This window comes from Lemur catta, chromosome 7 (genome assembly GCF_020740605.2).
Source record: "Lemur catta isolate mLemCat1 chromosome 7, mLemCat1.pri, whole genome shotgun sequence".
Classification (NCBI taxonomy): Eukaryota; Metazoa; Chordata; class Mammalia; order Primates; family Lemuridae; genus Lemur; species Lemur catta.
The window spans coordinates 64,361,956-64,374,618 of NC_059134.1; the positions used below are offsets into that span (position 1 = coordinate 64,361,956).

At 34.5% G+C, this 12,663-nt stretch overlaps 1 protein-coding gene across 3 annotated transcripts in view; it reads right to left on the minus strand.

Moving 5' to 3' along the window:
* STK33 (serine/threonine kinase 33) overlaps positions 1-12,663 on the minus strand; it is a 129,310-nt gene that overhangs the window by 42,834 nt on the left and 73,813 nt on the right. For 2 of the 3 annotated variants that reach the window (XM_045557459.1, XM_045557458.1), the window contains exons 3-5: positions 6,758-7,145; positions 5,538-5,651; positions 112-225 (exon numbers count right to left, since the gene is read on the minus strand). In XM_045557459.1, coding sequence (XP_045413415.1) covers positions 112-225; positions 5,538-5,651; positions 6,758-6,982 — 453 coding nt within the window. In that variant the 5' untranslated portion in view covers positions 6,983-7,145. The remainder of the gene's footprint in view (positions 1-111; positions 226-5,537; positions 5,652-6,757; positions 7,146-12,663) is intronic. The other variant, XM_045557460.1, reaches the window with a different exon arrangement.

Sequence of the window (12,663 nt, forward strand, 5' to 3'; positions counted from 1 at the left end):
CCAGGCCCTGGTGCTCAGGATCAGGGGCAGCTTGTGTTATTGTGAAGGCTGTACTGCCCACACCCGCCTGCACTGGCACTGTGCGCTCAGTATGATGCTAAGAAGCCTTACCTTTTCTTTGTTCACTTTTTTAATTGCCCACTTAGTTTCTGTTTCCTTGTCTGTAGCTTCAAAGACCATTCCAAAGCTCCCTCGTCCCAATATTCTTCCAAAGGTATAGATTTCCTGGAGAAAAAAATTAGAGTTCTTCGACTCTCTCTGCCATTTATCAGGTATTAAAAATGAACATAAAATAGTGACAGATATTCACCCAAGGGAAGAGAGATTCTGCTCCACGGTAAAGTCAAATAGAAGACACTACATATTTGCTTCATAAACACATCTTAATGAACTAAAAATAAGTTTTGAAAAATTTTATTAAATGTCCTTTAGAGGAAAACCATAAAAATCCCAATGGTAAAATGTGGAAAAGCTCAAAAGTATAAAAATGAATCTCTTCCAAACTATAATATTAATGAAATATCTTCATGAGAAAAGAGTGAAATGGAATAGGAACACATATATGTGTGTATGTATGTCTATATAAAATATATTCACCTCAAAAATTCTAGAGCTGTGAGAGCTATACTACAAAATCAACACATAGTAACCATTAAGCAATTGTTTCCTTATTTAACACTACTTTTTCTTTATCTTTATTGTTTCTATTAAAAATCTCTTTTGTTATTTTATTCCTTCAGCTTTAGAAAAGCAATATGTGAAATATATTTAGAAAATTTAATATAAATCAACACTGAGAAGCAAATAAACACAGCCAATAATATCACTATCTGGACCAACAATCCTCCCGTTTATCATTTAACTTCTGCTTACAAAGAGAGAATGCAATAGTTTTGCCAACACCAGCATTCTGGTTCACACTCTAAAATAACAAACAGGTAACTCATTTACACTTTCATTTCTTGTAAATTTGGTTGCGGGAAGTCAAACTCCCAGATCCAAATCAGCTCCAGAGCATTAACAAGAGTTTCTGGATCTATCATGCATAGGGACCAGCACATGGGAGAATAGCTGAGCTAATGCCACTAGGTGACACCTCACTTTGGGTCAACCAGCTAAAGCCTTCCCTAGAGATCTCTCTCTCTCTCTTTCTCTCTGTGACCACTTTCACATTCATCATGCAACAGGTAAATTAGGTGCTTGTCTTCATGTCTTCTAATGCTCATATTCCTTTCTTACTTTTCTAAGAGAAGATTCAAGGCCCAAGTAATCATTCACATCCTTCATGAAGGGCTTCCCTGCTTCCCTTTCACTGTTCCATTATTTTTATCCCCTTCAGCTTGTATGCATTGGTCCTAAAACACTATTATTACTCTCTTGCTTACGAACATTTTGGCTCACTTTGTTTCTTCCAAGATGGTCTAGAAACTCCTTTAAGAGCTGCTTTTTTGGTATTCCTTAAAAGATCTAGCTCCTCCCTCTTCCTCATTACCCCTTAATAGTAAGAATCAAAATCAGAAAATACCTTATATGATTAATTAGAAAGTAAGACAAAATATAATTTTATTCTTATTATATTTAAGTGCAACTTCCAACTATATACAAGCATACCTTGGTGATATTCCAGGTCCAGTTCTAGACCACCACAACAAAGCAAAGCAATAAAGCAAGTCACACCAATTTTTTGGTTTCCTGGTGCATATAAAAGTTGTATTTACACTATACAATTGTCTATTAAGTGTGCAATAGCATTGTGTCTTAAAAAGAAATGTACCTACCTTCATTTAAAAATATTCAATTGCAAAAAAAAAATGCTAACAATCATCTGAGTCTTCAGCAAGTTATAATCTTTTTGTTGGTGGAGGTTTTGCCCACATGTTGAAGGCTGCTGGCTGATTAGGGTGGTGGTTGTTGAAAGTTGGCAATTTTTAAAACTAACACAACCATGAAGTTTGCCACATCAACTGACTCTTCCTTTCATGAAAGATTTCTCTATAGCATGTGATGCTGTCTGATAGCATTTTACCCACTGCAGAACTTCCTTGAAAATTAGAGTCAATTCTCTCAAACTCTGCCACTGCTTTATCAACTATGTTTATGTAATAGTCTAAATCCTTTGTTATCATTTCAACAATGTTCACAGCATCTTCACCAGGAGTAGATTCCATCTCAAGAATTCACTTTCTTTGCTATTCCATGAGAAGCAACTCCTCACCCATTCAAGTTTTATCATGAGATGGCAGCAATTCAGTCCCATCTTCAGACTCCACTTCTAATTCTAGCTCTCCTGATATTTCTCCATATATGCAGTTACTTCCTCCACTGAAGTCTGGAACCTCTTGAAGCCATCCATAAGGGGTGGAATCAACTTTTTTGAAATTCCTGTTAATGTTGATATTTTGACCTCCTCCCATGAATCACAAGGGTCTGTAATGGCATCTAGAATGGTGAATGCTTTCCAAAAGGTTTCAGAGGAATCAGGAATCAGAGGAATCACTATCTATGGCAGATACAGCCTTGAGAAATGTATTTCTTAAATAATAAGACTTGAAATTCAAAATTGCTTCATGATCCATGGGGCTGTAGAATGGATGTTGTGTTAGTAGGCATGGAAACAGTATTACGCTCCTTGTACATCTCCGTAAGAGCTCTTGGGTGACCAGATGCATTTGTCAATGAGCAGTAATACACTGAAAGGAATCTTTTTTTCTGAGAAGTCTCAAGAGTAGACTTAAAATATTCAGTAAACCATGCCATAAACAGATATACTGTTATCTAGGCTTTGCTGTTCCATTTATAGAGCCCAGACACAGTAGATTTAGTATAATTCTTAAGGGCCCTAGGAATTTTGAAATGGTAAATAAGCATTGGCTCCAACTTAGGGCCTTAGCCCCTAAGTCAGCCTGTCCCTTGAAGCTTTGAAGCCAGGCATTGACTTATTCTCTCTAGCTATGAAAGTCCTAGTTGGCATCTTCCTCCCACATGAGGCTATAATGTCTGCATTGAAAATCTGTAGCCACCTTCATCAATTATCTCATCTAGAGCTTCTGGAGAGCTTGGTGCAGCTTCTACATCAGCACTTGGGGCTTCACCTGGCACTTTTATGTTTTGGAGACAGCTTCTTTCCTTAAACCTCATGAACCAACCTCTGCTAGCTTAAACTTTTCTTTCAGTTTCCTCACCTCTCTCAGCCTTCATATAATTAGGGCCTTGCTCTGGATTAGGTTTTGGCTTAAGGGAATGTTGTGGCTGGCTTAATCTTCTATCCAGACCATTAAAACTTTCTCCATATCAGCAATAAGGCTATTTTGCTTTTTCATCATTCATGTGTTCTCTGGAGCACTTTTAATTTCCTTTAAGAAGTTTTCCCTTGCATTAGCAATTTGGCTGTTTGGTGCAAGATGCCTAGGCTTCGGCCTATCTTGGTTTTTGACATGTCTCCCTCATTAAGCTTAATCATTTCTAGCTTTTGATTTAAAGTGAGAGATGTGTGACTCTTCTATTCACTTGAACATTTAAAGCCCACTGTAGGGTTATTAATTGGGCTAATTTCAATACTGCTGTGTCTCAGGGACTAGGGAGGCCCAAGGAGAGAGACAGAGATGAAAGAGTGACCCAGTCAATGGGTCAGCACACAGACACCATTTACTAATTGTTTGTCAGCTTATTTGTGACATCCCAAAACAATTACAATAGTAACATAAAAGATATACTGATTACAGAACAATACAACAGATATTTCAAGAATTACCAAAATGTAACACAGAGACACAAAATAAGCACATGCTCTTGGAAAAACGGCACTAATAGACTTGCTCAATGCAGAGTTGACAAAACCTCCAATTTGTAAAAAAAATGCAGTATCTGTGAAGTGCAATAAAGTGAAGGGCAATAAAATGAGGTATGCCTGTATTATATAAAGCTAGTTAAATGTCAATTAAAATGTTCATTTACCCTTTTTTCCCACAGAACAAAATAATGTCTTCATAACCATTTCCCCAATTTTTGTATCCTTTAAAAGTTAAACTTCTATTATCTCTCTAAATACATAGAACCACAATTTGGACACAGTATCTTAACAAGATTTTAAAAATGAGGAATGGCCAACTAGTTTTTTATAAACTAATCTTTTTCCCCAGCAAACTGCTTTGATATTACCACATAGTGATGAAAATAAGGAGAAATTGACTTCTTATTTCTAATAAGTTTAGGAGGAAACTATTAAAATGACAATACAGATCTATTTTTATTGACACAGAAGAAGTACATGACATAATGTGGAGGTTGAAAAGCATACATGATATTATCCTACCAGAAAATGTGTATGTGGAGGTGCTTACATCTATGTCTGGAAAAATGTTCATCTAAATATTAAGAGTAGTTATCTATAGAATTGAGGATCATTGTAACTTCCTTCTTTATACTCATCTGAAATGTTCAAAATATCTTCAGTGAGCCTGTCCATTTTATGGGGGAAGAGAAGCTTCAATTTCTTTTTGCTGTTGTTGTTGTTTTTCTATGTATTCATCTCTGGAAAGAGAAGCTTCAATCTTCAATTTTAATTATACCAGTTAAGGTTAGTTCTTTAAAATATGTATATATTTGAAATATTCCATAATTCAAAACAGGAAAAATGCTAAAGAAAAATAGAATAAAACTAGTACATGCATAGAAAAACAATGAAGTAAAGGTAATAATTGTTAAATTGGTTATATCTGACTGATGATTTTTATTTTCTTCACTTTTCTATCTTTATTTTCCTAACTTTTATAACAAATACATTTTGCTTTTATAAAAGCTCTGTGGCTAAATTTAAAACTTGGTAAATTTGTGGGTTCTTTTTTTTTTAAGCACAGGCCCTTTTTTTAAAGGTGAGAGATTTAAACTTTTCAAGTCAGAATTTCTCAGGAAGTTTTTCTGATCACTTCAAGTAAATCCCCAAATATCTTTTAAAACAATTTTTAACAGTTACTTAATATTAATGCAATTTTCTTCTTGATGTAGTTCTTGTTGCAGTTCCTTTAATCTGATGTTAAAGAAATACATTTTAATTTTTTAAATTATTCTAATATTTAATCCATATTTTTATATAATAATTTGAATCTTGGTATTCATCCAATGATAAGCTAGAAAAGATGGAGGGGTTCATGAGGGAGATTCTGGCCTCACTACCAGTCACCAAGGAAGTGAACAGCCAAACTATCTAAAATCATCTGGTCTCTCAGCATCTTAAAGCAGTCTAAACAAAGACTCCACTATGGCTTTCAGCAACAGTGAAGATCTAAAAACCAAATGTTCTCATTTTGTCTAATAAAAATGCTCTCCACTTTAATTAAAGTCCATTTGGTCCTCCATGAACAGAAAATAATTAGTTTGTATTTTCTTTAGTAAAACTTTAACATACTTGAAGATAGTAAAATTCCTCTTTTTTTTACTTCCTTTCCTTAGAGACTTATTTTTAAATCATTTTTGCCATTAACCGTTGACTTAAAAGAAGACTGGAGGTTCCTAATAGCTTCAGTTTACTTACTATATACCTCAATAGCAGCTCCATTGTCCATCCTTATATGACGAACTTTTCCTTCTGCAAAGTTTGCCCGACCCCATTGTTGTTGAGATGTTTTTCTCTCTACATATGAGGTTCTTGAGGGCTTGGACCAAAAATGAATAAAAAAAAAACAACTTTAAGACATGATATTCTTGGTTGACAAAGAACCCTAACTTAGATAATCTGGTAAATCTTTAATGTGTGCCATGATATCTACTATGTACAAAATACTTTACTGTCTTTTCCAAATTCTAAGCCCTATACAATTTCATCGGCTCATTAGGCTAAAGGAGACCTTAGGAAATCATTCAATCCAATCTCCTAAATCTAGGCAAGTCTATATTGTAGCAGATACATCAAAACTTACCTGATGATTCTTTAAAATCACCAAAGAAGGCAACTTCACAATTTTCTCAATCACCCTTGTTTCAAAATATAACAATTATCTCAAATAGTTTATACATAAATTATTGGCCAGACATTCACAAAATATGCTTTGAGTGAAAATAATACAGTAACACTTCACTCAGAGACACCTATATGACAGTACCTATACCATAATACAAATCAGAAATAATAGTTGAAGGTGAAAATATGAAAAAGATACAACTTTGGGGGTGGGAACTTGACTCTTCTTAAACTTACTGCTCTTTGTCTCCAACGTTGTGCTATATCAACTACAATCTTACACACTGCCTCTTCTCTATAAAGATGAATACATCCAGACCAGCCCAATTGGATAGCCATAAATTGTAACTAATACAAATTGATTTTGTAAAGTATAGTTAATATTCCATCTAGATAACCAGGAATTGTCTTAAATAATAAAGCCATTAACCACCTTTTATTTAACCACAACCGTAAATCTCATTCTCCTTCAGTTGAAAAAAATACGTAAAACTTCAGATTTAATTCAACTTGAAAACCAATCTATTTCTGTATAAACTATTTTAAGAAAAGGAACCTGGAATAACATCCCTAATTTTTCAGGATTCTGAGAAATAATTAATTTGGGCAGTGGTTGGAAATATCATAAAACAAGTTACTAACAACTATGCTCACCTCTTCTGTGAGAAAGACATGTTCCTTTAATAGTTAAGAAGGCAATGAATTAGCTGACAAAGACTCATGGGATATGGAAGAAGCTAGGGAAGGGATTAGGGAATAGGATGTCAACTTGTGCTGAGATGCAGAATCTTCGATATTTACCGAATGTTTCCCAGAGGTAATGTCTCTGCTGCTGTTTTTTTCCTTTTCTCTCTCTGGTGAAGCTAAAACTTCTGCACTAGCATTGCTTGATGTCTGTGACATTTCCACTACCAAAACTGGAGAAACCCTTGTTTTATAGGAACATACACAAAGTTCATTTTTCTTAGAAGTAGTGGAACAGCTGGGGCATTTTGTGGATTTTTTATCGAAGCCTCTACCAGCCATTGCTTAACTCTGCAACAAAAGCAACTTGAAAGAAAGATATTTCCACTCTTTGAGGAAGAAAACCAGACCAAAAAGGATAAGGCAGTTGATGGTGAAACTGTAACTTCCAACTGGTGAAATCCTTAGGTTAATAATGCACCAGGTTTATATTCACACATGAGAGCTGCAGAAAGAAAAGAAATTCACCATTTAGAAAATTCTTACCCTACTACCCTCCTAAAAATCAGAGAAAAACTAGCAACTAGCACTAAAAGCATCCAGCATAAACATAAATAGTTAATCTTTACAACAAAATTGGACCATAAAACTGCTAAAAAACATGGTCTGAGACAGTGTCTTATCAAACTACAGTAGTGAGTTATAAAATCAGTTTGGTAGGTTGATAGCAATTTTTTAAAATAGACGAGAATAGATAGTATCAGTATTTTTCATATATATTTGGTAAGTTCTGTGAAACTTTTAGCTATACAGATATATATGTATTGTGTATGTGTATGTGTGTGTGTATACACTTGGTCACAGATTAAAATGTATGTCTTAATATAGACTGTGGTTAAAAAAAAAAGGAGGAGCTTAAAAATATTAATTTAAAACATACATTACTGTGGTTTTAAATTTTAAATCTTAGTCTACTTATTTATTTACTTTTCATTTGAGATAGGGTCTCACTCTGTGACCCCAGGTAGAATGCAGCGGCCTCATCATAGCTCACTGAAATCTCAAACTCCTAAGCTCAAACAATCCTCCTGCCTCAGCCTCCCAAGTAGCTGACAGTACAGGTACTCACCACTGCCATCACACCCAGCTAATTTTCCTATTCTTTACAGAGACGCAGTCTTGCTCTTATTTAGGCTGGTCTTGAACTCCTGACCTCAAACAATCCTTCCACCTGGGCCTCCCAAAGTGCTAGGATTACAGGCATGAGCCACTACGCCCAGCCCTTAGTCTATTTATTATTAGAGAAAATTCCTATTACACACTTCACAAAGGAGTGGATAATTTGATTTTATAGCACTACCTACTAAATAATTCTAAATTCAATAATTCTAAAAGTTCAAAGACAGTATTAGAAGTATCCTCATTTTTATACTCAGCAAAAATAAGAGGGCGCTATTTTCCCCTTAGTCTAAAATAGGTATGCCAGCATTCTATCCAAGTAGGGTCATTGGCAGCTGTATGGTGGCAACTTGGAAAGATTCGAGCTGAGGAGGAAGAGAGGGATGTGCTCTGTAGTATGTATAAGGAAGGAGCTTGAGAAACTTCCAGGAGTAACTGGAAACCATTATTATGGTTTTATGTTATACTAGTTCAGATAGTCTTTAAAAGTATATTTTGTAGTCACAGATTGGTAAGTCTGGGGATATATAAAATATATTTTTATCTTTAGAACTGTAGTAAACTTGACCAGAATAGGAAGTTAGATGTATTTCATTAAAGAAATGTCTTTCTAGTCTTAGTTGCCTAAGATTGGTTTTTTAATCAGAAAGGAGTGCTAATTTTTATCAAACCCTTACCTATTGTGATTATCATATTTTTTTCTTATTGGATCTTTTGAGACATTGTACAGTACTAAAAGCTTTCCTAATATTAAAGCATACTTGCATTTATAGTATTAACCCTATGTGATCATGACGAGTAATTCTTTTAATGTACTGAAAAACTGACATATTTTTATTTTGAGTTTTCATAGTTATATTCATAAGTTATACTGGTCTACAATTTTCCTTTTCAGGAATCTTTGTCAGGTTTTGATACAAGACTCTGGCCCAGTTTCTTTAATAAATGTGGTACCCTTCCATTTTGCAAACCTGGTAACGATCTGTATAGCATGGGAATCTTCAGGAAAATCTGCCAGACTCATAGAATTTTTTGAAAGATATTTCTAGTAGTTTATCTAATATTTCTATTAGTTTATTGTCCCAGTCTTCCTTACGCATAGAATTCTGATTTTGTTTAGGGTATCAATGTATGCTTTTCAAATATTTTCTCCTACAATACAAATATTAATAAAGATAATATCATTGGCCTTCTGTCAAACATATACAACATTCATTTTATTCCTCATTTTCTAACATCCTACATTTCTCAGCCTCCCTTTCAGATTAGGGATAGTCATATGACTTATGGCCATTAAGCTTATAGAATGCAGGCAAAGCTGTATTTAAAAGAAAATTTATATTCTTAAACCTTTATTAAAATAAGCAAAAGAAAGGATAAAAATCTATTAAGTGAGCAGTTGAATCAAACAAAATGGAAAAATGTAATTAAGGAGCAAAATTTAAGGTGAACAGAAATGACAAAGAAATGCAGGTTTTGCTGAATTTTGCCTACGAGTCCCCGTATAAATCTTCACTACCTCTCAGATTTCATATCTTACCCCCCACACACACCCACTTACCCTCCTTGCTGCTCCTCAGTTATACCAAGCATAATGCCTTCTCAAGGCTTTTGCCCTTCTGTTTCCTCTGCCTAGGAACATTTACATGGCCTGCTCCCTCATTTCATTGTACTCATTTTAGAGACCATTCCTAACCACCTCATCTATAAGAGCAGGCCCTTTCATCTGTCCCCTCACTTTGCTTTATTTTTCTTTATAACATTTATCACTTCACTCAGAAAGTTTTATAGCAGAGTTCTTTCCCACTTTTAGTGAACAAATGATTCCCAAAAAACTATTCCAGGGCAATGCAAACCCATCCAGCTAATTTTATTCAGTAAGAATAATCAAAATCTGATCATGGCTGTGTTCCCCAAAAGGGGAATCTACAGACCAATCTCATTTGTAAATAGTAGTGGGAAAAAATTCTCTTGCTGTGATTAAAATTCAAAATAGAGAGCATATGGACAGGCACATAAGTACCTTCCAGACAGGCAGAGGGAGAAAAAAATGTATATGTTGCCACTAAACACACACACACTCTCTCCCTCTCTCTCTCTCTCTCTCTCACACACACACACACACACACACACACACACACACACACACACACACACACCTCTCTTACAAATGCTTGGCTTTGTTTTTCAAGTATATGTAGCAAGACAAAGACAACTCAGGATATACCTGTATACATTTTGCAAAATGGTTTAACTTCGGGCCTAGAAGAAAATGTTCTGCATTTCAGGTTAAATATAAAGCTTATAACCATCAATGACTTAGAGCAGTGGGGTAGATCTGCAAATAACAGCCTTTCTATTTAGGAAAAACAGTGCTTTCTCTCTGCAGGTATAGCAAAGTCCCATGTCAGATATGTAAGTCATCATTTTATGCATGCATTAAGAATACCTGATTTTATGGTACTTGTTATAAGAAACTATAAGAAGTGTTCATAATGTAAAGGTTTATTTAAACTCTAGCTGAGTTCTTTCATTATAAATAGTACTCCTAAAAGCATGCTTACCATACACTTCAAGTTTTATAAAATATATATATTCAACAAAATATATATACTCAAAAAATTTTCAACAGAATCTTTAAATATTAAAATTTTCAATTAAGATGGATTTTGGGGGATCTAAAAACAGTTATTCTTTTCTTAGCTTTGTTCAGAAAGCATTTCCTAAAATTTTTCATCAATTTCTCAATAAATCATTATCATATCACTGACATTGTCATAGATTTCTGAGTACTTTCTTACTCCAGTTTTCTGATTCATCAATTGCCTTTAAAGTATTCAGTAGCTATATTAAGAAAGCATAGGAGTTGCTATTACCTATTCAGGAGTTTCATTTTTGCTCTCCAGCCTATCAACCACTATATTTGCCAAAGTAATGTTCTACTTTCTTACCACGGCAATTCTGAAACAATAGGTTGAATGGCTGCATGCAAAATTTCTTGACAAGAATTAGATTTCAAATTTAACTTCTTTTTGGCTGGCTGAATTCTAATTATTTTAGCTTAAACAAAAACCAAAATAGAACAAACATTTACTCACATTTATTTCTTTCTCATTTATGAATTGATCTGAAAGATTTGTCACTAAAATAAATCTACTATCTAACAGGCCAAGTGATGTCATTCATATTTTAGAGGCATAAAATTAATCTAGTTTTATAAACCTACCTTTAGGTAAATACAAAGATTAATAGCTCTTCTTCTATACAATCATGGAATTATGTTTAAACAGGACTTTAGATATAAAAAGATATATTCAAAAACCAAAGAAGCTTCTAATATATAATAATGTTTCTTTGTGTCCCCAAAGACTGGACATATATAGGTATTAGACATAATGTAAGCAAATAAAATAAGTTCAAATCATGTCAGTATTTAACTAATGCATAAGTTTCCTTTGGCTAAAGGTTTTCATTTTATTTTCAGAACTAAGGCAAGTCAATAAAACAACTCTTATACTGAAAATCTCTGAGCTTTTATTTAATCATAAAAAGGTCTCTTACATATAGGCCCTAGAAGATACACTTATAGCAATTTCCTCAAGAAAATGAACACAAGAATGGTTTTATGAGATATAACTAGCTACAATTTTCTTCCCCAAAAGCAATTTTTTAGTCTTCTTTGCTAAGACTGTGTCTACAAGGAACCTAAACAGTCAGTCAATTTAGTCAGAAGTGTGTTCTATTCAAGTGAAGAAAAAAAAGCCACAGATTGTCTGACATTATGCAGACCAGGCCAAAGGACTGAATGTTTTTCATAACATGTTTACAAAGCCTAAAGAGGGGCCAAATGAGTTTTCAAGATCATAGTCTTCTGTTTTAAACCAATACTTACTATTTCCATTAAGGGCATGATTAGGGAAGGAAATGAGTCTGTATTGTCCTTTAAAAGAACTTATAGTATATTTGAAATTTACATTATTTCAGAAATTTTAAAAATGTTTAATGGTTTAGGTTTTTCTATTTTAATTTGCACAAATGTTCTTCACTGAATAAGCTGTAATAAGGAGGGACAGTCTTAAATGTGGTCCCCATTTAAGTTTAACGCAAGATCAGAAATTTCAGCTCAAAGAGGCTGGGTAAAACCAGGAAACCCTCTCCCTGATTCTTTCCTGTTGTTACCAGTCTTTTCTCCCTCTATACATTATAAGCAACCAGAAGCCAAGGACCTTTCTGCCAACACAGGCCCTTCTTTGTACATAACAGGCACTCAACGAAAAATTCTGAGTTTGTGAAAAAGAGCCAGAATCACAAATCACTTAGGTAGAAAAATAGGCAGGTATATAGGAAAAGTCATTAAAGAAAGGAGGAGAACATATGGAGGAGGGATATCTCAAAGGGAATGTGAGAGCTCTCTTCATAGATCTGAAGAGGATTAGGCATAAGGGATTAGATTTCTGTGTGATTCAAAGAGAGAGTGTACACCAATTTCAATTTAATATAAAGGGCTTCCAAACATTTACAGCTATCAAAGGTAAAAGGGAAGACTATCTCAGTCACTACAAGTGTTCAAGTAGAGGTTGGAAGGTCAGTTGGCAGGGAAGCAGTAGAGAGGATTTAAGCATAGACTAGGATGTATTGAGGCTCCTTCTAGCCCTAAAAGTGTATGAAGATGAATCACTCCTTCTAACGATCATCTGAGATGTAGCAGACATTCAAAGGAACTAAAGTGGCAGTGGACCCCACCTCCACTATAAAGGTTTCAATATTATAATGGGGGTCCAGACCAGGCCAAACCAGCTACAGCCCTAAAATTTGCCTCAGCCAACCTGAATTTCGCCTGTAAC